This window comes from Sturnira hondurensis, unplaced genomic scaffold, assembly GCF_014824575.4.
Source record: "Sturnira hondurensis isolate 20B ecotype Veracruz unplaced genomic scaffold, ASM1482457v3 Scaffold0003801, whole genome shotgun sequence".
NCBI lineage: Eukaryota > Metazoa > Chordata > Mammalia > Chiroptera > Phyllostomidae > Sturnira > Sturnira hondurensis.
In genome coordinates this window covers 5,122,899-5,149,215 of record NW_028076432.1, presented here as the reverse complement: position 1 = coordinate 5,149,215, position 26,317 = coordinate 5,122,899, and the positions used below count along the sequence as shown (strand labels likewise).

Below are 26,317 nucleotides of genomic sequence, written 5' to 3'. Positions count from 1 at the left end.
GTGCCTGGTACAAGGAATATGGTCTGTTAGTGGATGCATTTTTATAAAAATGCTATGCAAGGTAAACTTATTTAAGTGGAATTGAACTGTGGTTTTAAAAAGGTGTGTTTTTTTCTAAGAAATAAATTAAATTAAATTAAATTTATTTCTTAGGGGTTTTTTTTTGCACCCTTAATCTAATATGTACGAGGCAAATCAACCATGCCAATTGCTTGGAGGAATATCGGGAAATAAAAGACAAAATTACTGTTAGAATTAATTTAGTTGTAAGGCAGAACACATGCATCTCTTAGATTCTAATTTCAATAAATGATGTGAGCAATTCCAAAATACCACGGTATACCTTTCAAGCTAGCTGCTCTCAGCACTGAGTGACAGAAGGCGGAGGGAGAGAGCGTCTGCAGTGACGCAGACCTGCAAGGCTTTATGTAGGTGCTGGAATCTGAGTTGAGTTGGACTGTCCCTCTAAAATATGTGAGTTGTCCAATGTAGAGAAGAAAGTAGGCAGCGACCATTTTTCACCTTTTTTCCCCCGATACATTAAATAGTGTTTTAGAGCCAGATCTTAGGCAGAGACACAGGCAGGAGTGGCCGCAGGTTCAGGGTCAGGAGACCTAGACAGTCGTCATTCAGCCCGTGGGAGCCATCCGCCCAGGCAGGTCCTCCCCTGGGCCGGGAATTGAACCAAGGGCCTCCGAGTTCCTTTCAGTTCCAGGGTCACTGACTTTATTAGACGTTGATTGATGTTGTAAAAGTGTAACATTTTCTAAGCACATTTTGTTACATTATGATTAGCAAGAGTCAAGACTACGAAACAACTACAAGGGTAAAATATCTTAGTGGATTCTGTTGGTCGAAACCCAGTTGCTTTTTGACATTTATAGTGTTCATCATCACTCAACGGAGTAAAAGCAATGTCTATTTAAAAGCTTCAAATTAATATGTATTGTGTACCAGGTACATGGTCTATTCTTGATACTTATTAATCAACAAGTTGCTTTTCAAATACATTCACAACAATTCAAATAAAATGTTGTCTGTATTTTCTACCACGTGTTACAGTCTTGTGATAGACCGTAAGAACAAATTTTATTTCACTCAACAGTGGTTCAATAAATATTTATGGAGTACGAATAAATGTCAAGTACTGAGCTTGCAAGATGCAGGGACTATAAAAGTAAATAAAAGAATTCAATGTTCGTCTCCTTCCTCGAGAATATTAGACTCATGTGGGGAAGTCAGACATGTAAATAGATCAATTGCATTTTAACGTATCAGAGTTCAAACCGAGATCACTGGAAAGCACAGAAGAGAGAACATTGGCTTCCCGGACGGGAGATTTCTTAGACAAGATAACATTTAAACTGGGTCTTAAAGGAGAGATGGCAAAGCGGCAGCCCTCGGGCAGTAACCAGCCCATGGAGGAGAGATGTTTAGTGGCAACTGGCATCATGGAATCCATAGGATAAGAGTCTCCTCTGTGACTGGTTATTTGACTCTTACCAAGTATTTGTAAAAGCAAGAAATAATGCCAAGCACCTAGCCTAGTGCCTGAGGTAGAACAGGTGATCAGTTAAGGGTAGCTGTCATCCGTGTTATCACCCATAGCCACTGAAATGCATGGGTTGCCACTGCTCCTACCTACTCTGAATGTCCAAGTGCGCTTTTCTTCAGAGCTTATGTCACGGCTGTAATTAAGCAGTGGCATATGCATTCGGGATTTGCCAGACTCTGAACTTCATGAGGGTGGGCAGTAAAATTGTTTTGTAGATCACTGTATTCTTAATACTTAGAAAAGTACCCAGCTAACTAGAGATACCTAGTAAATAATTGTTGAAAGAGTACATGATATAAATAACTACATTGAAATAATGACAGGGAGACACTAGTAAGGAATAACCTTTCATTAGGAAAATGCAATATCAAGTCCTATGAAAAAGTGTGAGTCCTCTAAGTGTAGAACATCAATTTATCAATGTTCCCTCAGAGCAAAGGAACGTACCCGGACCTCTTGGAGTAGTAGGCACTCCATCTGTAACTCAAGTTCAGCGAGCCCCTCATTTCCTTCTCCCAACCTTTCACACTCCATACGTTAGCTTCAAAGAGAGCAGTCCATGGATGGCCAGAGGAAAGAGTTTTGTGATCCTTCTGTTGCTTTGGACACAAAAAATGTAGGTATCGTTCATTTTATTATACTTCCCCAGAGGCCTTACAGTTTTGTACGAGGGCCCCTCTTCTCCTTCAACCACCCTGCTATGTCTCATGCACTGTCTATTAGAGGAGCCCATTCAGATCCCCTGAGACTTCATTACCTTCTGAAGCCACGATGAAGAATTATTCTGAATAAAACTAAGTTCTACTTCTTCCAATTAACAGCAGATGATGAAAGTGCCTGCCAGTTCTGTTGCCTTCAGCTGGGAGTTTTTCTCTTGCTTGGTCATTTGTAAAATGTGGGCCCTCCTAATGGGGACCTAGTTATTCACTTGAATTAATGAGTCTTGGTTGAATTAATAGTGCCTCACACACCATGGGTATTCGATACTGGTCAACAACAATTTACGTGCTGACTTCACTTGTTCCATTTGAGAAGGTTGGCAAAAACCAGGACAAGGTGGCTTTCCTATTAGATTTGACTTCAAGATCAAGTTCCCAAATTTGGGGCCTGGGCTAGATACAGTCCTAGAGCTACTGATCTCCAAAAGTACCTGAAAGGATTCTGTTAAAATGAGTGAGATGAACTTCTTTCTGCATATGCCCAACAAGTACACAAAACTCTCTGGTGTAACAATACAAATCTTTTGAGGTTTAGCTTCTTCCCCCTAGAAGAATAGTAGGCCTTTATCAAAATAATATCTGTTGTAAAAAGCAGTAGAAGGCCCTGGCTGGTGTAGCTCAGTGGATTGAGCGTGGACCTGCGAACCAGAGGATCGCAGTTCGATTCTTAGTCAGGGCACATGCCTGGGTTGCAGGCCAATTCCCAGCAGGGGATGCATGAGGCAACCATACATTGATGTTTCTCTCCCTCTCTCCTTCCCTTCCCCTCTAAAGATAAATTTTTTTTTAAAAAAAGCAGTAGAGGGAACGTGTCGCAAGCAACGTGTTGGGGCATAGCCCATTTCCTTGCACTGTTAATTAACCATTAATATAATTATTTTAAATTGAAATGGAATAAAGACTCTAAAATAATTTAACATAGAAAAATCTCCTAGGTCTAAACCCAAGAAGATAAAATGCAAAAAATGACTGATCAGGAAAGGAACTATGTTCACCTGAGTAAAGAGGCGAAGTTAGCAAATTCAGATCAAAGTGCAACATATGGTACCTAACGCCTTATGGCACGTATTTGCATGTCGAAGCTTTTAATTAGAAGTAATTACAATTCCGCTGAGATCCCCATATCCCTGCACTAAGAGCCTTAAAAAATCAATCTTATGTGTTTGTTAAATTATAACCTTTGTGCAAAATCAATGTCTTTGCTGAGAAAAATACCTGACATGTCACCTGAATTATGGAAACTCTTCATGCCAACAGCTAAACTCGATGACTTATTTAATCACATTCATTAAGTGAACTACTTTATTATATAAGTATATTATACTGATTTGCATATGCACACGTGGCTTGAGTCTCTAATCGTTTCCCGAGCTTTGCCACCTTTCCAGCTGTCCTTGGCTTACCTCCTGGCCGGGAGCGGGAATTCGTACATCTTGGTGACAATTCAATGTTTGTTTAAGTGATCTTTCTTATAACAACAATAACAGTAATATTAGATAAAATTCTGATAATATAGGCACTGTTACGTACTATACATACTGATGGAAAATATCAATTACTTAAAATTAAAATATTCACTTTCATATAATATGAATTCATTCATTCACCAAGCTAGCCAACACTCATGGAGACCTATCTGCCGGCCTGGCATAGTGCGAGGCATTAGAACAGAGTTAGAGGAGAGTGTATGTGAGGGAGACACAACTGTGGAAGGACAGCCACAGAGATATGAAGCTGCTCGGAGAAGAGTACCAGTCGCCAGGATTGTAGGCAGCCTCTAGAACCTGAAAAGAACCTCCGGTGCAGTCTTAAATAGAAGTAGCAAGAGTGGGCATCCTTTTACTGCTCCTGATCTTACGAGGTCACAGTGAGAAGGTGGCCATCTCCAAACCAGAGGGAAAGCTCAGAAGTAGAAACTGACCGAGCTGGCACCCTGATTTGGCCTTCAGTCTCAGTTTCCAGAACTCTTAAGAAAATAAATCACTCTTGTTTAAGCCACTCAATCTACGGTGTCCTGTATCATATACCAGTGTACCCTGGTCTTAGCAGCCCAAGCTAACTGGCACCTTCTCTGTGAGGAAAATATTATCTGAAGCTTTGGTAAAAGTTTCAGTCTTTGTATAATAATCACAGCTTTTCTTTTTTCAGATCTTTTAGAAGTACACTTCGGCTTCTATTGTATTATGTTCTTTTTGTGGTGTCCCTGAAATGCAATTATGTTTCTGAACGATGTGACTACCAAATAATGTGAAAACTTCACCACATTTAAAATATTTGTGAATACCATAAAGTGAAACCTAAATTTGCATGATTTCATGTTCTTTCAGTTGTTTTAAAATTTTGCATGTAGCCCTGTCCAGTGTGGCTCACATGTTTGGAGCATTGTCCTGAGGACAGAAAAGTAATAGGTTTTGTTCCAGGTCAGAACACATACCCAGGTTGAAGGTTTGGTCCCCTGTTGGGATGCATAGGACAAGGCCAATGAGTGATATCTGTCTCTCTCTCAAAGCAGTGAATAAAAATGTCCTCAGGTGATGATAAAAATTAAATAAAAAATAAAAAATAAATTTGGCACATATGATTATTATGATTATTATTTGCATTGCTTCCTGACCAGAATTTCAACAATGTGTTGTTTTATTTTTTGCTTTTAAATTTTTATTTTAGTAATCTTTTAATAAATAAACTATTCCACACTATACAATTGTTTTTTAAAAAAGAAAGAAAAAGTCTGTGATAGTTTCTTGTTGGTACGTAACAAACCTTTGGTGGAAGGAGAGACAAAAGGTAAAAATGTGTAATAAAACACCACAGCTCTACAGTGGTATATGAAATGATTTGGGGGCCTGGAGGAGTCACAGGTAACTATGAGACGAGACCTCGACATCAGCAGAGAAGGGTGGTCTCACAACTAAGACTCAAATTTGAGTTTCAGTTGACTAGGTAGGAAAGAAATGGCAGAGTATTCAAAGTCAACAGCCCCTTCCAGGTCATGGAGGTATGAACAGTGTGGCACACAGACCTGGGACGACTTTGGTGTGACTGCATCAGGCCCCGAGCGCTGGACCGAGAAGCGAAGGAGAAACAGTGGGTGTGGGTGTGCATGACTGGAGTGGGAAGGAAGGAAGAGGAAATGAAGCTGGAAGTGCAGATTCAAGACACTTTTTAGAAGGTCTTACATGTCAGGCAAATGAGTTTAGGGTGCATACTGTCATTAAAAGGAGGCAGGTAAGCATACTTACAGAGCAGTGACAGGTTCAGAGTTTTTTGTTTTAGTGGGCTTTTTTTTTTTTTTAAGAAAAAAAGGAAAGGAAAGAAAAAAGCCTTCTGATTACTCTTGTATAAAAAGGGGAAACTGGTCAATATAAAGGTGTTATAGTATGCAAGAAGCATGTGTATGATATCCATAAAGAATCTACTGAGAAATAAATTCTTGCTTTACAAAGTTTCCAAGAATAGTCACCTTCACGCAGGCCTGAGTATTGTGCTTTAACTTTGAGGATGATTAGCTTGCCACCTTGTGGCTGAAGGGAGGCCTTGCACACAGAGGACGTTTAATCAGAAATAGTATTTGTTCAAGTTTATCACAGGCGTCTGAGATAGAGAAGATGCTAAAAGATGACACTTTGAGCAAACATTAATTATTACAGAAGCCAAAAATCTGATAATGATCTTTTTATATTTCACCTCTCACATATAAGGTATAGTTCAACCCCGTTGATTCTATTTTCCAAATATCTCTACATCTATTTAGGTTGGAAGTGTTTTCCTTGATAAGGCCAGGTTTTATCCAGAACATGGAACAATCGTAGCTCTTATATGCTGGTAGGTTATAAATTGGTATATCCCTTAGGAGAGAAGCCACTTTAGAACAGTTTGGTTATCTAGTGAAGTTGAAGATGCATAACTCTACGATGCAGAAGTTTTACGTCTAGGCATATGCCCTGATGAGACCCCTACATACGTGCACCAGCGGACCTACACAGGAAAGTTTCGGCAGCCCTGATATAGTTTTGTTACTCCAGAAAGGAAGACAATAAAAATAGCCCAATGTTCTTTAGCGAGAATATGGTACATTGTACCGCACAATGATGCTCTGCCCAAAATTAAAAAGAAAAGAACCACACAGCACACACTAATATGAATGACTTTGACAATATTAGAGAAAAGGAGCCACAATATGAAACTGCTTATGCAAAGTTCCAAAGCTGACAAAATCTACACATTCTTAAGGATTACTACCAACCTAATAGAACCAAAATTAAATTAAATTAAACATTATTTTAAGGAGTGGCTAACAGTATTGTGGAAGTCCATGAGTGCTAAATCCTTAGGGTAGACCAGCAGGCTGTCTGTGCTCAGGCAGGTGCTGGAACAGCATCTGCAAGTGAGATTTCTTCTCAGAAACCCTCGTTTTGCAAGGGAGGCCTTTCAACGGATTGGACAGGGCCCACTCAGGTGATCAAGTGTAATCTCTACGTAAAGTGGACTTGTGGTAGGTGTTAGCCACAGTTATGAAATTCCATCACAGCAACACCCAGATTAAATAACTAGGACCTATAGTGGACCTATATTAGACCCAAGTTGACACATCAAAGTAGCCATCACAGGTACATATCTGTGTATTAAGACCAGTGAGAGAAGCAGGAAACTGTGAGTGCATAACAGTTACCTCTGGGGAGAGGGAGGTAAATATGGCTGAGGATGGGTACCCAGGAGTTTCTACTCTGTTTACAATGCTATTCAACTTCTTATGCTGCGTGACAGTTACAAGGGAGTTTGTTACGTTCTTCTTTATATTTTGTATGGTTGATCTAAGTTACTGTGTATGCATGAAAGATTTCATAATGAGTTTTAAATATAACTTTATAAAAATACTAGATACTTATCTTCTAAGAACTTAAGGGTCCTCCTGTGTAAACTGAGGAATTTGGTTTCTTTTCTCCATCCTCTGGGCTTTAACCATTTAGGGCTGCGCACCAGCCAGGGTGCAGGAGTAGGCTTTTGAACATGTAAGTCTATCACAACTCCTTCCTCTTGCAGTCCTTTGTTGCATTCCCATTTTTCTCAGGATGGGGACCCCGATCCTTCCAAAGACCTACAAGGCCCTGTGTGGTCTGGCCCCCAGGTTACCTTTGCTGCCTCACGTTTGCACTGCACTCACTCTCCTTCAGAAAAGCCCTGTCAGGCCCTAAAGCCCCGGAGCTCTTCCCCAGCCCATAGTTTCACAGTTGTCTTTCATTTGGAATGTGGTCTGCCCAACTCTTCCCATGGAAATCCTCTTGTTCTTCAGGATTCGGCTTTTACATCATTTTAGCAAGTGTCCCCTGACCTCTGTTGAATAAGCTTTCTCCTTTGTGCTGTCTTGGAGCACTTCACATTTCCTTGACAATCCAGGATTATTTCATTTATTTGTGTTTCTCGTCGGCCCCCTCTACCAGAAGGGATGCTCCTGAAGACAAAGAATCTTGTCTGTCTTTCTCATCATTGAATTCCAGCAGCTAGTGCACGTAATCAACCTACAGATTATCAAAGTTGCTCAAAGCTGAACAACAACTCCTATCCAAATGAAGGAGAAGGTAACTATTTTTAGGCTAAAGAGTGACATATTTGAGAGGCGTCACTATGATTGTTAATATTTCATATCCAGAAAAAATTTTACTGAGTAGATACAAGAAAGAAGAAGAAAATCAAACACACGGTACAAATGTAATTGTGAGCTGAACGCACCGAGCAAGTCTCAACACAGGTCAGAAGCTGCTCATAGCTTTCAGATCGAAGTCTATTATGATGAGTGGGGAATGCGCATTCAATGACCTCTATTAGCCTGGCCAAGTCGATAAGTAAATGAAAATCCAGGCTGTACAACAGTCTGATCACGCAGACCTTGTTCGCGTAGATGGTAAATGTTATCAGTTATATTTCAGATTTCAAATTGGCTATTTATCCCAAGCAACGTAGTCTTCAAAATTCCCTGAAATGTTACTGCCACATTGCAAATCTTAAGGAGAGGGTGACAACAGGCCTGTTTATATTGTAGTACGTAAATGGTGATATCCTTTTGCTAATATTTAGATGGCCCAGAATAAGTTAAAGTTTAATCTAAAACAACTTGTTAAGGCTCTGTTTGAGATTCTCCAGAGGAAACATACGTAAGACCTTCTTTCAAGCATTTTAATATCTTAAGAGACATTATGCTCCATTATCACTCCTCCCTGACTTTGAACCTGCGGTTCCTTTCCTTTACTCTTGCAGTCTTTCTGCCTAATGCTTTTTCATTCTTTAAGAGAAATCAAAGGTGTCTTATTCTCCAGGAAGCTGTCCCCTTACACTTCCAAAGCTGGTTTAAGTGTTCATGGGAGCCCATGTATAGTATACTTTAACATGGCTCTTCATCAATTTGAAGACACACATTTTAAATATTTATTATCTCTGAAATCAGGATGTGTCTGAACAATGACATCTTCGATTGATTGGTTTTGGCTACTGCAAAGGGAGCCCAGTGAGGGCTGCAATCATGTTCTGTCTCTAAATATCATCAGTGTCTATTACAGTGTCTCAGTAACTCGCTGTGAATTAAGGAAGGGAAAGAACTACAAACTCTGCGATGGACAATTTCACAAAGTGGAGACAAAGAGAGAGCACGTCTGTCTGGGAAAGATTAGGGGAGATTATGGAAAAGGTGACCTTTGGACAGAGCCTCGAAAACAGAGCAAGATACTCTCCACCCATGATTCAAAGAACGTCATCCAAGGCCAGAGGACGACAAGACAAGAATGTGGAAAAGATGCGAAAGACTTTTTTTAAAAAAAATCACTTAGCTAATTTGAATGGAATGTAGAAACGGTCGTGTGCTGCTTAAAGATGGAGATAAGTTATGAGAAACGCATCCTCATGCAATGTCGTCCTTGTGTGGACGTAACAAAGTGCAAGCACGCAGGTGCAGCCTACCACTGTGGCTGCATGTGAGGCAATTGTATAGGACCACAGCACCCACCCCCTCAAATACCTGAGTGATGGTGCTGTAAGCCCTGACAGCTGGCTTTTCTTTTTACAGTGCCGGTGCCTGACTTCAGGGTAGACGGCCGACATATCCATTCCAAAGACGACTGTCTCAAATAAACACGCTGCCAGCCACTAGACAGAGAGCCAAGCTGCCTCTCCTACTGTGTCTCCTTGGTTTTAGAGATCTTGGTTGACTTCAGTGACTGCCCGTTTGGGCTACTTGTTTGTTTCTCTTCCCTGTTAAATTCCCATTCTTAGGTTTTAAGTTCACCAATAAAGAGTGAGCCCCAGAAACCCGAGGCCCCAGCCTCCACCCCTGTAGCAGCAGAACCACAGAGCTGAGCTTGTGCTCCTTCTCCCTCACCTTGCTCGACCTCACTGTGTAGCCCCTGGCATGCCTTGGAGCTCCCAGGCCTGTGAGTAAGAAACTCTTTTTTCTTCTTCAAAATTTTCTAATGGTTATCGCTGAAAAGTATCTTGCAATCTTAAAAAAAAACCACAAGGAACAGTCCAATTGTAACTCTGGTTAAGAAAAGAGACAGGTCTGTTGGTGGCTCACTAGGTCCCAGGGGAAGGCCCCCAGGCATTCCTAGCTGATAACACTGCGATCAATAGGTGGTAATTAAAGCCTCTGTTACCATCTTAACACACAGCTACAAGGTCACACAGCTGGAGGCCAGAGGAACTTTTCAGCTCCAATCTACTTTTGTCAGGACTCCTGCAGGTCAGGTGCCCAAAATCATGTTTGTTCTGTCCAGTGTCACTCAAGCCAATAGAACAAAACTGTTCAGTAAAGCGGATCCATAACCTTATTCTTTGGCCAAGGAATGGAGAAGACAAGCTTGTGCTTTACAGGTCCCTTCCTCTGATTCTGGGGATTTAGGATTGTTTTCAAGGGTCTCACAGGGAGCTGGGCAGGCTCAGGGCAGAGATTTCTGAGAAAAGGATGGAGGGTTCTTGGATTTCTAAGGGAAGCACGCACAGTTCCTAGACATGCTTGGGGCGTGCCTAGGCACATATCCCAAGTCTCATTTCAAAGTTAAATCTCTACCCCTCAGCATTATTTTTAGTGTACTAATGAGAAAAGAGTTTATCAAAAGGTCCCTTGGGAAGGGGACCTTTTCATTCACCATCTTGGATCTTTCCCGTGCAGATCAGTTTCTTTTTTGTGGTCCCCGGGGTCCTCGTCCGGATCCTGGCAGCTGGCTTAGCTGCCCTCCTGGAATTTCGGTCTTCTCTTCCCCACTTCAACCTGCATGCGTCAGAGGGTATTTGAGGAGAATACAAGAAAGTTCATGGAAGATTAATACTGTGGTAGCAGGACCTCGTGACCACCCAGTTCATACACACAGGCATTCTTGACTCAAAAGCCCTCAGGCTGCGCCTGACTATAAACAGGCAAAGAGGCTCAGTAAGAAATAGGACTTTAGAGAGAGCTGGAGGTGGGGAGGGATGAATACCATGCCAAGGTGTCCATGTTTTATTCCAGAGCTGTTGTGAAATATTGAAGGGCTTCAACGGGGTGAGTGAAATGGCCAAAGTTGTGCTCAAAAATGTATCTAGAGGTGATCGTTGAATAAATCATTTGGTGGAGAGAATGCAGATAAGGCAACTGGTTACTTGGTGGTATGAATCATTTAACAAACATTTACTCAACACCAGTTGAATACCAGGCACACATACCACAACAGTAAATAAGACTTAACCTTGGCATTGAAAAAATCTTACAGTCTACAAAGGTACACAATCAAGTAAGCGTAAATTATAAAATGAAATGCCCGATGTATGCACAGGTTTCTGTGAGCCCTGACTGCAGTCTGGGGTTGGAGCACACAAGACAGGGACCTGGATCAATGAAGGAGGCTCCTGGGAGGAGGTAGCTTCTTAGCTGAGCCCTGAAGGTGAAGAAATGGTAAGAGGCACCGGGGAGATGCAAGTACAAAGTCCCAGAAGTGACATAACAGTCCCACTCTGAACTGCAAATCATTTAGAATAGTAGAACAATAGGTTATGGAGGATGGTGGGAAGAGATGGAGAAGCAGGGAAAGGACTGTGGTTGGAAAGGAAATTGGGAGGCAAGAGCAGTATTTTGGAGAGAGGAATAAGGGTCTCATGGAGCAACAGAAATGAAAGAAGGGGGAGAAGGAGGCAGAGGACAAGGAGAAGACAGAAGGAAAGGAAGAGGAGGAGGAGAAGGAGGAGAAGAAGAAGAGGAATCCCTTATGAAGTAGAATTTTTTAAACTATATATAGACTCATTCACATGACACAATGTACTGAAACCCTTCTACGTGCCAGAGACCTACCAAGATGGCTACAACTATAGCATCACTACCTTATCGAAGAACTTTTAGTCTAATGTGAAGTTGTTTTGGCCTTGACTCTGATATTAAGTGTGTTCTGCCAGCTGAGTTAAGTGGACCCTTCTCTGGAAGTCATGGAAAGGGAAAGATACTGAAGGGTCATCTTCATCTGTATAGTATTGTATTTGGGGGACCAGAAAATGGCAGTGTTATAAACTAGGTTATTTCTGCTTATGCTCTCTCTCAGTTGTATTCCATGGCCCAGCAAGGATGAAGGGAAGCTTGCAGATCATGACTTTTAAACCAAAGAACCAATGTATCTACCATACTCACAAGAAATAGCTAAGTCAGAGAATAAGAAATGCACAATGCCTGAGACAGCAAATACAGGAGTAAAGGTAGGGACTGTGAGGATGGTGAGGCATGAATTAACTTTCCACTACTTGTGTGAACAACTTACTTCATCTCTTTCTGCTGTCAGTTTCTCATCTGTAAAAGGAGCAGAAAACAGTCATTGGTCTACAAATTTGTTGCAAGGATTAAATAAGTTAGGAGTTGTCAAGCATCAATACATATGTGTGACATATCATAGGCACTCTTCTGATGGTGACACTGTCAGTCCTTGGAAGGGCACCGAGACAAGACCAATTCAGCACGTGTGTCTGACACTGTTTCATCTCTGCCTGCTGGTCAGCAATGATAATCACAGGCAAATGAGGCCAGGAGCCTTGGCCCCTGATGAAAGCACTGGATGGAGATGATGTGATGGGCTCATACACAGAAAAGAAACTGGACCTCAGAGCCTTGGAGGCGAGGCATTCACAGCTCTCTCTCTGTCATAGAGTTTGTGCTGATCTGCTGATGCTGGGATGCCTGTGATAGCAGGGAGGAAGAGAGTAAAGGTAGAGCTGAGCTGAGTATGTGCATGCGTGTGGGTGGTTTGACCCCTCTGAGCATATGACACTGACAGAAATGGGGAGAAGCTTAGATTTCCTAGGCGCCGAGCAGGAGTCAGGCCCTCTGCCAAGACATTTATGCATCTTATCTAATCAATCTCCCATAGAAACACTATTGTAAGTATCAATAGCCCAATTTTACAAATGAGAAATCTGAGCTTCTGAGAGCTTCCGTAGTTGCTTGAAGTCACATTACTGATTAGTGGCTGGAACAGAATTGAAATTCAGGAAACTGAAGTGCAGGGAATTTGTGTCACTTGACTAAACATTCAGCTGAAACAAACATTTCATCTCTCCTGGGTACCAGGCACACTGGGCCGAACATGCTTGTCGCCTTCAGCGCCGAATGGCTCTCACCGACGAAAGCCACAGTGGTAGCATGGCTGGTGAACTGGGTCAGACAGTAACTGCCCCACTGAGATAGGATTAGAATTTGTGCTTCAAATGGACAAACTCATTGTCGAGGATGTTCCCAGATCATTGCTTTGATTTCTTTATAAAGCAATTTGACTTCAAGCTCTCTTCCTCCCCAGGGAATGCCTCCCCAGCTTCCCCGGCAACCTGCCACCTTCATTGGCCAGCTGGCGATCGCCCGTGCACCCTAAAGCCAGCTTACCAACTGACCTTGTAGAAACCTTTTCCGTGGCCAGAGAACTCTCCCTGACACCATAGCTCACAGCCCCCTAGACCTTCCCCATTACAACAATGAAAAATACTTGATCATGTCTAAAATAGTCTGGTGTGGTAATCATTTTCATTCTCTAAGTAATACGTTGCTCAAAAAAATGAAATTAATAATCACTGGGAGACAACCAGTGTCAACATGTGGGGGAAAGTTTGCCTGCAAGTCCCCCCGTCCACCACAAATGAAATGAAACTACCAAAACATGATCTGCTTGGGGGAAAAAAGGTGGCCGATCTCTCAAAGGAGAAGGGCCAAGAGCCCCTTCCTCAAGGGCTTTTTATTAGGTTCATAACACACAGGAGTACAGATAAAGCTCATCAGTCAATGTCAGGCAGCAAGGATAAAGGAATATATAACATTTCAAAGAAATCTGAGAACTTAATCTGAGTTAGTGTCTGTCAGGAAAGGGGGTTGCAAAAACTTTGGGAGACATACTCATTTCCTGCTCAGACCCTTATCATATGAATGAAAGCACTCTTGGCAAAGCAGGCTTCACAGGACTTCAGGAACTCTTTCTTACGCCCGATCACCCTGAACCCGCTCTAGCTGGCAGAGGACTGCACTGCCCTCCCTGTCAGGTTTTTAGGCTTAAGTGGATTAGAGCCAGAAAGTGCTTTTCCCAGACGGAAATGGGGACTCAGGCTATGTCAGAATAGCCGAGGGGTGAGGGTCCATCACCTCCTCTTTGCTGCAGCCCCTGAGTCCTTCCTTGAGGGCCTCCCAAGTGATTGTGTCTGGCTTAGGTTGCCCTCCCTCTGAGGGGTCTTACCCATCACTGACTAACTGACCAATAATTGGGGGCCAGATATGGATGAAGCAGAAGCAGCGCTGCTGCCAGGGAGATAAGGTTTGTGTCCTTAGTGGCTCACAGTCCGGAGGTTGCTCACTCAGCCTTATCCATGAAGGGCGGTAGGACTCCTGAAACCAGGCAGAGCGGTTCCCAACACCAACACAGTGTGTTCCTCCAGACACCTCCCCTGCCTCACAGGCACTTCAGCACATTTTACTGTGCTCGTCAGGGTTGCTGCTCTTGTCTCTGTGCCCAGCTGTTGGCCTGGGGTTTAGAACATCTCGAGTCAGACTCCGTGGGATGGCCCATCTGTGTGCTCTGCTTCCTTAGTCACTCTGGCCCAGGCCTGGCAGCAAAGGAGGGTACTCACTCAGTTACTTTCCTGCAAGTCACAAGTTCTCCTCCTCTTAAGTCCTTCGTCCAAAAGGCCACTAGCTAACATTCCTTCCCAGACACCTCACACCCAAAGCTTGAATGGTTTCCCCAAAATAACCCACCTTTTTATCTGTACTGTGATTCGGACCCCGGCCGGCAGCATCCGTGTGTTGTGGCTGCGAGAGACAAATGCACACGGACTGCAGAAGTTCTGTGGAGAAAAAGGGACAGCATGGCTGCTCTCTAACTGAGAGAGAGGCCCCCGACCCCTGTCTGGACAGGCTTTTATTGCTTCTCTGGGTACATTACATGGAGACCAGTCCTCATTTACTGTGCACAGGCTCACTGTAGGTGATTACCTTTAACAGATAACAAAGGAAAGAGTTGCCAATTACTTCAAAGAGAAGGATGTTGCAGATCAAGGGGAAAAGTGGTTGAACTGGTTATACTGCATACTTGGGAGAGTTAGCTCAGATTTTAGGAAGTTGCTATAGAGATATGCAGAAAACATTTGCTGCCTCAATCCAAGGTGAGGGAGTTTCAGCAGCCTAGGTACAGTGCAGGCCTGATTCCCCACAGGGAACCTATCCGTGGTCGTGGGTCCTGTGTGCTGGACCTCATCCCCACTGGCCTTTCCGAGTGGGGGCTGGGCTACATTTCCCACACCATGCGGAACTGTTCCCTATAGTATTGCACAATGGACTAGTTTTTTATTTTACCACAAGGGGCTGCTCCTATGACCAGAGCTCCTGTGGGATCCAGATGGGGTTCTTCAGTACCTGCTGCTTCCAGGATGTGCCCCGTATGGTGGAGTAAACAGGAATCCAAGGAACTTCTCCACCAAGGGTAGTTTAGTTCAGAAACATTTATTGAGCAGCTACTGGATCCCAGGCAGAATGTTTGCTGCTGGTAGTGCAATAATGAATCAAGAAATCTTTATGTTTCTGTGAGAAAAGCAGAGACATACATGCTTTGAAGAAGGAGGGGTTCTCAGGTCGTCAGTCATGTGAGCACAGAAAAAGGACACTTAGGCAGACCTGGCTGTCCAGGGGAAGCACCTGGGAAGAAATCAACACTGGCAGTAAGTTTTAGGGGGATTAGCAATACCCAGGGGAAACGTAAATAGCTGGGGAGGTCATGTATTAGGGGTAGAGAAGATGTCGAGAACAAAGGGTAGGGAGAAAATGCGTCCTAGCACTTATAATGGCTGACACACAGTTGATGCTCAACAAATGTATGTCGTTTTTGGTTTTTAATGGTATTATTAACTAAAGTCACCATGATGTACACTATGTCCCCATGACTGACTTATTGTATAACTGGAATAACTTCTTGTGGAGTGAAAGAACGGGAGGGAGAGGCGTCGCAGGAGCTAGAATGGTCGGAGCCGGCCGAGTTGGTGGAGGTGGTTTGAGAGAGCCCGGAAAGTCTGCTGGCCCTGAGGGCGATGGCGGAAGGCTGCGCAGTGCTCTTCGCAATCAGGAGAGCTGTCAGACTGGAACCCAGTCCACGGGGCACAGGGTGGTGCAAAAGTGGTATGCTTTGAAGGCATTGAAGGCAAAAAAGGGCTATACTTCCCCCTGTTTTTATATTTCCAAAGTCTTTTATAATCAAGTAAAAAAATCTGATGTCACAATAAGCTCATCACAGCTGATATTAAGTGACCATGTACTTGTCACAGACACTCTACTAACTGCCTTCCGTGCATTATCTCACTTGGCCTCAAAAATTCTTTGAGGTAAGTGATAGTCTTGTTTCACAGATGAGAATATCAAGTTTCACAGAATTTGATGACCTGCCCAAGGTCAAGTAGTACCTGATAGAACTGTGCAGTGATCCAGGCAATCTCTCCAGAATATGCACTCTTAGCCACCACACTGTAACTGAGGTTTCAGACAGTTATTCTAGTATGATGGTCCCAGAAGGGAAAGACGGTAGACGTATTTAGAAGCTGCAAATGATCAGTCGCATTCATCTGCCTTCCACTCACAGCATAAGAGTCTGGAGAGTCCACTCGGAGGAACTACTGTTTTCATTACAGATCTACAAGGTACAAAGGACTAGATAGTTCCAGAAAGGAGAGCACTAACTTTGGTAAAGCAACTACCATGCGCCAGAAATATAGTTACATTCGGGGTTCCTATTTCTGTGAGGTAGTTTCTGTACATACCGGCTTATTGCCTTGGTCAATGGAAACTCAGAGATATCCAGCAATTTGACGGACGTCCCCCTGCTAGTGAGTGGTATTAGAGATTAGAGATTAGAGATTAGAGATTAGAGATTAGAGATTTGAGCCCGTGTTTCTAATGCCAGGATTCATGCTCACTGCACTACACTGAGCTGCCTCTGGGAGTCAGCTGGCTCTGTCAGTTTGAAAGGCAGCTTTGCCATTTGTTCACTTTGGAGACTCTCCCATTTTTTTTTTCATTTGGAAATCAGAATAACAATACCGTCTGTTTCCAATTTTTGAATTACTTGAGACAGTATTTCTGAAATGGCTTTGTGAATCGTAAATAACACCCTGAATGTGTGGCATCTTATGCAAACTCATTTTAGGATTCCACACCTCTGATTTTCCTAGATCAGAGGTCTGTGATTCCATTCAGGCTTGACCAGAGAGCTTAGGGCCTTCTAAGCATCCAGTTACCTCTTCTGTGTGATCCCTGCCTCCCCTTGGTCCTGGGCACAGCTCAGAGCTTCAGGAGAGAAGGCATGTCCGACCACACAACACTTCCAGCATCTTCAGTTAACAGATGTGGGGCAGCACTGAGCTAGAGTGAGTTCCTTCACAATGATTCAAACCCCCAGTGCTTTAAAAAGAATCTCAAGACCCGTTAAATATTCATGAACACATCCTTCTTGGCAGCTCCTCCATTGTAGGCAATTACAGAGGGTTTAAAATATCGGACTGTTCCTTGGAAGTACACACAGCTCTGTCAGCTGCAAGCAGACAGCTGATTTGTAATTTAATTAACATCCTGGCTTGTCCTGTTTTTCGTGGCAAAATGCAGGAAAGTATTTCCTTTCATTTGCATGGTTTTTTTCCCCCCGAAAATTCAAATGGAACACCTGGGAGAGCTTTTTCTGTTACATCCTGATCCATTCCTCAAAAAATTCTCTTTTCAGGTGTCCTTTGGGCCAGCTGTATAGCTAATTGTGGGTCAGTTTTCCTGAAAGCTAACGCCACTTGGGGAGATCTGTGTAACATCAGCAATCAGTGAGTTTTGACCCACTTTTATTAACTCTTCAAGTAATCATGGGTTTTAAGGAGAGATTTGGATAGACGACTTTATTCAGTGAACACTGATTGAGAACCTGCAACGTTGCAGGCACCAGAGGGCAGCAGTGAGCCGTGCAGGGAGAGTACCTGATTCTATGGAGGGTTCAGTGACATAGGGGAGGCAAACATTAAGTGAGTGATCACAGAAATAAATGTAAAATTAAAATGTGATGAGTTTTATGAAAAATAAGTACAGGCTAGCTTAAAGTCCTGTGGAACTGGGAGGGGTATGGTAGGGGGAGGAGAACCAGGAGGTCTCCGCGAGGGAGAAGGTGAAGATAATGCGTGGTCTGTCTTGACCTCCATCCTCCGATCTCCCTGCTGTGCCCTGCTCCCGCAGACACGCAACATACGTGTAACTACCCTAGAATAACGAGTCAAGGTGGTGGCCAGAGAGGATGAAAGGGAAAAGAGAACCCTGCTCTGGCTAAAATGTCATTCAGAGAGTTTCTTTCAAATCAAAAAGATGAACATAAATACTGGTCTGATCACTGCATTAACCATTCTTTACCTTCTATTTTTTTCTTTCTTTCACCCACATTTTCCTTCCAGGAAGGGAGACAGGGAAGTGCAGAGAGGCGACAGTAGGCATGATGAGCGGGATGGGTCACAGGTCACAGGTCACAGGGGGCTAAGACACCAGGGGAAGAGGAAGGAGATGGAAAACAGAGCTGGCTGGTTACACACTGCACGAGCCTCCAGTAAAATAACACCCCTGAAAAGAAATATCAGAGGGCTTACTATTTTCTTTAAAATCAGGTGGCAGAGGGCAGAGCCTGGATGAGATTACCCTACTGTGGAAGTGAGCCCTAGAGTCTTGAGAGGAAGGTTAAAACCTTCGTTTTCAGGCACTTCATTTTTCCGAGGCTGCTTCCTTCCCTCTTCCGGTTTTCTCTGTTTGCGGAGCTGCAGTCACTTCTCCCTGAGGCATTATTACTCTTTGCAAGTCTATTATTTGCTTGATTTCCTTACTGACTTCGTGCTGCTCCTAAAATACGTGTTTCTTTTAGGCCCAAACACTTTGTTAAATCGAAGAGGCTTGCTTCCAGTGGCAGCACGCAGCCGGCCTCGTCTCCGGGACCCTGTCTGGCGGTGCCCCGGCAGGTCCCTGCGGGAGACAGAGGTGGACAGAGGGCAGGGCTTCCTGCCCTCGGAGAACTCAGGTTCCAGAGGGAAGAGGCAACTCGGCACAGAGAGGTTATTTGTCAGTGTCCTTACCAGAAGCAGTGGATGGAACTGAGGTTTTGAGCATTTCCCAAATGTTCGGCTTGGTGTAAGAAACTGTAATCATTCCTTAATTGTGTGCCTGCTTCCTAGTGTTGTTTTAAGTCTTAAATGGAGTCCTTTCTACAAACTCTTAGGCAAGCGTTCATGGGAAGTGCTCATGAGCTGTTAGGTATTCTATTATTACTTACCTTTCAAGCGCCTACAAATGTGGGCTGGCTGATTTGTTTCTCTCTTTGGAACAGTGCCAACGCCCGCTGCTGGGGGAAGCAGGGCACTTTTTACGCAGAAACAGAGACAGACTCCGATCTTCATTATGTGGCCTCGAAAGATCTGCGGCTCCTCCCTCAGTTACCATACACTGTGCCTGCGGTGACAGCCCAGCGCCCTCTCCCCAACTGCAGGCTCCTGCGTTTGACTTCTGGGTGACTTGGGGGGGTTGGACTCACACAGGCATCAGCAGAATGCAATGAGCAGGATCTGGTCAGACTTGCTAGGCTTTGCCCATCCACGTGAGACCCTGTGGTAGGAGTGTGAGAATGACAGCTCGCTGGTTCAGCTGGGAGGGCTGTTTGATAAGGCACATCGTATTCCTGCTCAGACGATCCAAGTTTAGTTCACTTAAAGTCGCGTGTATTGGCCTTGCGCTATGTGTTAGTTATCGATGGGGCCCTGGAGAGTCAGAGATGAAACTCCATGGCTGCTCCCGAGGCACTCGGGGGCCAGTAGGACAGAGGTCACTGCAGTGTAGACCAAAGTCTGGGCAGCACCCTCTGGGTGTCTGAAGGGTGGACATCCTCTCTACCTTAGCAGTCAGAGAATGCCTGCAAGAGACGACACCCGATCTGAGTATCAAGGGCCTAAAACGTTTTCCTGATGCATGAGTTGGGGGGTGGGTGGTTAGCTGCAGGAGGGGGAAGGGAGTGAGATTCCAGAAGTCAGGGACAGAAGGAGCCAAGTCACAGGGGGAAGAAAGAACATTAGTATTCCCTGTTTTGAGCACTTCCTGTGCCTCACTCCCATCAAAGCTGAGGGAGGAAATATAATCTGTTCACAAAAGTTCTTATGCTCCAGAGTCCCCTCCAGAGGACCGAGCTGAGAAGAGGAAAAGAGGAAGGTGCAGATCCAAAACCAAGGTCTTCCTCAACCGGCCCTCCTTGAATGGCAGTGCAGCCCTTGAAAGGCGCCCAGAACGGCATCAGCACCTAATAGATGAGCTCTGGCATGAGAGACGACACAGAACTGCCCAGAACATTAGAAATGATTCTTAAAGCAGGATATGGCCTCTGCAGAGCTGTTTACTCCCCATCGTTAGATGACTCTTCAAGACTTTCTAGAAGCTATATTTCCTGAAGACAGAGCTGATCTTTTCAAACCTTTGAGTCCTAATCAGTTTAGAAGAATCTTTCAGTGCTCTAGCCCTAGAAGCAGACTCACATGTGTTTGAATCCTAGTTTGCCACTCGCCAGGTAGATACGCTTGGAAAATAAAATGCCTAACTAAATCTCAGGTGAGGAGAATAATGTCATCCATCTATCAGATGCAGATGTGATGCTGCATAGAAGGCACTGAGTATAGTTCCCGGCACATTAAGTGTAACTACTGGTTTTGATGTTAGCATTGGTGTTAGGATTAGTATTTCTTTTAATGTCGCTTTAGTGGTAATATTAATATTAGTCTCACCATTACAGGTCAAAGCATCATTTATGGCTCAACTGAAGTTTACCCAAGCAGAGATTCTGCTCTGTGATATCGGGGAGATTTCTTTGGAAGCTTGTGTTTGTGTGATACATGGTTGTTCTCACCAGTTCTTGTCTTCTCGTTCCTAGTCATCTCTCACTGGACACTGGGGGAACAAAGCTGGAAAATATCTGGTTGGCCCCAGGGAGGGTTTGTTTAGGTCTCCTGGATAGTTCCCGGTTATCCACAATGTATAGCAGGCCGCCTTTTGGGCTTGTCCGCTGTCACCCTGTGCCTCACACCCCGGGCTGCGTGCTACATCGGGCTGACGTGAAGCAGGCCTAGAACTGGGAACCGTGCGAACGTGATTTATGCAGGGCAGTTCCCAAGAGAGACCCTAGAGGGAGTGAGAAAAGCACCAGAAAGTTCTGCAAGAAGGTAGATTCAGATGTTGTCCAGATGCAGGTTGATCCTATCAGGTGCTTTGGAGTGTAATTTGCAGCACAATGGTTTATTTCACTTTGAGGGTTGGGAGTTGGGAGTTCTGCCTGCAGGACTCAGTCACGTTCAAGTGAGAAGACTTCAGCCCGAAGGGCCGACTTCCTGAGACGTATGCTGATGTGGGCATTGAATGGGTGAAAGGGATTTCTGTGGACTTAGGTGTGTGTGGGGGTGGGGGGTGGGGGGGGGTGGGTAATAGCATCTGCTACAATCCAGTTCAAGATCTCACTGTTTCTTCAAAACATCATCCCCTCTTAAAANTGCAGGTTGATCCTATCAGGTGCTTTGGAGTGTAATTTGCAGCACAATGGTTTATTTCACTTTGAGGGTTGGGAGTTGGGAGTTCTGCCCGCAGGACTCGGTCATGTTCAAGTGAGGAGACTTCAGCCCAAAGGGCCGACTTCCTGAGGAGTATGCTGATGTGGGCATTGAATGGGTGAAAGGGATTTCTGTGGACTTAGGTGTGTGTGGGGGGTGGGGGGGTGGGTAATAGCATCTGCTACAATCCAGTTCAAGATCTCACTGTTTCTTCAAAACATCATCCCCTCTTAAAACTTACCTTCTCTGCACATGTGTTGCCTTTGCTTAGAATATCTCTTACTTCTTTTTTTTATTAGCAGTCTAGATCCTGTTTCAAATGGTAAATCATTTCTGCTGCCACAAAACTCAGTTTGTTCTTACAGTCATTATCACTCTGTATCATGACTTAGCTGCACGTGTCTATAACTCAATAACTTACTGTCTTCTTGAGGTCAAGAACTGGTTCTTATCCAGTTTATATTTTTAGCCTATATTACTGAAAGGAATGATGAGGCAAGAGCTATGTAATACTTTAGGATCTGATGTTAGTCAGGTGTGTTGAGAAAATCATTCAGATGCCTTTTTTTGCTTGAACCTGAAATCAAACTGTTTGGCAATGAAAGAAATTGCATGTAGCCCCCAAAATACCTTTGTAGCTTAAACAGTGAATACCTATTTCAGCTATTCGTTTGTCATTTGCAAATACTTATTGAGCGTATGTGCCAGACAGGTGGCTGAGAACTGCAAATATGAGGATGAGCAAGACCTAAATGAGCTTAGGCCTCACAAAATGTCATAGTTTTATGTAAAACAAACACACAGAAGCACAGCACCATACAGCATGGTAACAGTTGTGATTGGGGAGTATGGGGAGTTACGGGAACACACAAAATCTGAGGCTTGCAGTTCACGACAGCTTTCCAGAAAAACAATGGGAGAGTTGAGGCTTAAAGGATCAATGAATGTTAAAATGAAAAAATTTTTACCAGTAAAATATTAAGTGATCAGTTTTGCAGTCTAATTAAAATTTTATCAGTCTTTGAAATAAATTTTAAATTTATAAAAATAATTATGCAAAGTGAGTTCTTCGTGGTTCCCGTAAGTTCAACTAAGTTTATTATCTGTGCCCTGATAGTTATTCACCCAAGCAAGTCGGTGAGGTGCATGCGCTCACAGGCAGGATCTCTCCTTCAGCAGCGGAGCACTGCCACAGGCAGGATCTCTCCTTCAGCAGCGGAGCACTGCCACAGGCATCCTCGAGGGGCCACGGCCATCAGTTAAACTCCCCCCTTTAATCTTTGTGTTGCAGATTCCTATGAGTGACATGAATACGTTTTTACGTATGTTAACTTTTAAAAAGCTTAAAAAAGTTCCTCAAAAGACTCAAAGTCGAATTGCCACACGATCCAGCGATTTCTTTCTGGTTATCCATTCAAAAGGAAAGATGTGCGTGCTCAGAGCAGGACAGCTCACCACAGCCCAGCCGTAGAAGCAGCCAGACTGCCCGCGTACAGGGGAGTGAATAAACAGAGTGTGGCACATGTGCACAGTGGAATATTATCTAGCCTTAAAAATACAGAAATTCTAACACATGCTCCAACATGGATGAAGCACAAGGACATCACGCTATACGAAATAAGCCAGCAATAAAAAGACAAATATTGTATACTTCCACTGATTTAAGGTATCTAGAGTACTCAGAGTCATGGAAATAAGGAGTAGAATGGTGGCTATTAGGGGCTGGGGGAGAAGAAAATGAAGATTTTTTTGTTTAATGAGTATAGAGTTTTGGTTTTGCGAGATGAAAATGTTCTGGAGATTGGTTAGAGACCAGTGTGAACATCCTTAATAGCACTAAACTGTACACCTAAAAATGATTAATGTGGTAAGTTTTAGGACATGTGTATTTTATCATAGCTTTTTAAAAAGCTTTAAAAAATGGAAGTAATGATTGGTTTATATTGATTTCACAGTCCTGAGGTGTGATTGGTGATATAAAAGGGTTGAAAAGTACCCTGACTGGTGTGGCTCAGTTGATTGGGCATTGTCTCGGGAAGCAAAAGGTCACCAGTTCGATTCCCAGTCAGGGCACATTCTTAGGTTGGTGGGCCTGGTCCCTGGTTGAGGCACTTGTGAGAGGCAACCAATCCATGTTTCTCTCCCTTCCTTCACCTCTCTCTAAAATTAAATAAATAAAATCATTAAAAAAAGGAGTTCAAAAGTAATGGGGGCTCGGCCCATGTAATGGTGTTGGGGGTGGCTATAGCTTGAGCTCTGCCCTGTGGGCAGTGGGAACCTCTAAAGAGTTTGAAGAGAAGAATTTTGTCCGTTTGTGACTCAGAAAGTAGAGGATGGGTGGGAAAGAGGCTGCCCTGGCAGCAGTCTGGCCAGTGCAGAGGCTGTGGCTGTGGCCAGCTTGGAGCCGATGAGAGTCTGAATGTGGGTAGGTCAGTGGGCAGGTTACTGTTGGTGATGGTGGTGGTGGAGGATAAAGACGGAGTAGATTCAAGAATCATTTAAGTGATAAATTAGACAGACTCTGTGATCTATTGAATTGACAGATGTGGGGGGGGGGGTGTGAAGGAGAAGATGGAGTCAGAGTGACTCCTACTTTTCTGGCTGTGGTGACCACAGAAGCGCAGTGCAGCCTGCAAGAGAACTGAAGAGCAGGAGGAGATGTGGAGTGTATCTGGGCGGAAAGCCCAGGCACTGTCCCGGGCATATGTAGGACATTATTCCATGCCCAGTGAACACATTCTGATCAAGAACGAGTGTTGAATGAGGTCCATGTTTCTGAGGCAGATTACCTTCCCAANAGAGTGACTCCTACTTTTCTGGCTGTGGTGACCACAGAAGTGCAGTGCAGCCTGCGAGAGAACTGAAGAGCAGGAGGAGATGTGGAGTGTATCTGGGCGGAAAGCCCAGGCACTGTCCCGGGCATATGTAGGACATTATTCCATGCCCAGTGAACACATTCTGATCAAGAATGAGTGTTGAATGAGGTCCATGTTTCTGAGGCAGATTACCTTCCCAAACTATTCACAGGGTTAAGAAAACACACATATGGCATTTTGCAGTTCACAGAAGTGCTGTAACCTCATTTTGTGGTGTGTTCTCTCTCAATGAATTGTTTTCTACGAAGCTGCCAGTTCAGTTATCAGACATGGGCTTCCTCTCCTCACGGGAGCTGGGATGGCTTGATGATGGCGGAGAGAGGATTCCAATTTAAATGATCTGAACAGGGTCCTGGCTCTGATGCTCACTAGTTAGGGGACCCTGGACAAATCTCTGAACCTCTCTGAGTGTTAGTTTTCTCACAAGGAAAGTGGGGCATCCTGGGTGAGAGGAACTGCTGTTGAAGAACTAGGTGAGAGTCCTTCGCAAACAGCAGCCAAGAGATTGTTAGCAGTATTTTTGTTGTGGTTACTTTGAAACTAATATTAAGCCTGGAACGTGGCAGAAAGCCTTCTCTGGAAAATACTAGTAATGCTAATCAACTTCTAAAGAAGAGTGGACAACAGGTTGCATTACCAGCACTTCTTGCCGTCACATTATGGGTCAGACTGAGAGCCAGTATCCAAAACAATCATATTTTCACCTTCAAAATGAAAAAAGAAAAAAGCAGGCGTGATTTTGTAAGAAGACATGTTGTTAGCAAGCTGATATGATGAGAATAACTGTTGGTGATAACAATAATGGGGGACTGGCACAAGGTTAGACTTCACAGTTAAGCTTGAGATGGTGTTATGACAGTGTTCAGACTCCTGCCCATAATACCCCTGTGCCACCCACAGGGAACAAAAGCAAAGCAAGGCACACTAGCATTTTACTAGCTGGGTCCTGCGTAGTACATAAAATTCTCGGGAAAAGTGATTCCGGTACTTACCAGAGCCAACCCCGCCTTACAGAACAAGCTGACTGCCAGTTCACCCCAAGAGGGGTGGAGCCACATCAGCTGTAAAGACTATTCTCAGGTAGCTAAGTGGGCTCACTAAATTGTTTACTGATTTGGACTAAATAGCTCTTAACAAGCACAGACCACTACCTATAAGCCACTTACATTAGCACATGCCACTTGGCACCCTCTGTAGCTCATAAGTAGAGACAACTTTTGTCACTCAAAAACCAGTACATCAGTGTTGGTTGCTTTTGGCGGTGGGTTCATTTTGGCTTGCACCTGACCTGGTTTATGGTGACCACTGAGAGAGCCTGCAGCAAAGCCTGTTTGTTGATTGTCAACAACGGGCCCACACTGGGTCCTGTAACTGAAGACAGAAGGTGGAGTTCAAGGCTGTACCTTTTGCAAACACTAATGCTTGTTTTCTTTCTTGCCTTTTCTCCTAGAAGTATCGATATCAAGATGAGGACGCTCCACACGATCATTCCTTACCTCGACTAACCCACGAAGTGAGAGGCCCTGAACTTGTGCATGTATCAGAAAAGAACCTGTCTCAAATAGAAAATGTCCACGGATACGTCTTGCAGTCTCACATCTCTCCTCTGAAGGTCAGTCTGGTTGTTCCTCGAGCTGGCAGCGCAGTTGGTCTGCATTGCTCAGGGCGATGTTTGCTGGCCTGAGTGAACGAGGTTCTTTTAAAAACACTGCAGTAGACTGTGACTGCCAAAGGGTTTTTCTGTGTTTAGATGCTAGCCCGGAGTTCCCTACATGGGGGCAGTTATTCTTGCAATTGTTTGAATGTCTGGAAAATCCATTTAGGTGCTGAGGATGAGTTAAGGAGAGCCAAGGGTGAATAATTGAAAGGAGAATTAAGGTAACCTCAGTTTTAAAAGCCCAGGAGTACATCAAGGCTTTGTTCAAATGCTCTTTTTCTGTCTCTTTTTCGGGTTCCTGATAAAACAATGGAGGTGAATGTAACATGATAACACCCAGTGATTTCCGTATGTGTAGACTGAAATGGAAAATGTGTGAGTGGCCTCAGAAACA

The 26,317-nt window shown here is 44.0% G+C and overlaps 1 protein-coding gene across 6 annotated transcripts in view; it reads left to right on the top strand.

Annotated features, from left to right (window-relative positions):
* DLG2 (discs large MAGUK scaffold protein 2) overlaps positions 1-26,317 on the top strand; it is a 1,965,529-nt gene that overhangs the window by 934,394 nt on the left and 1,004,818 nt on the right. For all 6 annotated transcript variants that reach the window (XM_037042840.1, XM_037042852.1, XM_037042842.1 and 3 more), the window contains one exon: positions 25,717-25,878. In XM_037042840.1, the coding sequence (XP_036898735.1) occupies positions 25,717-25,878 (162 nt within the window). The remainder of the gene's footprint in view (positions 1-25,716; positions 25,879-26,317) is intronic.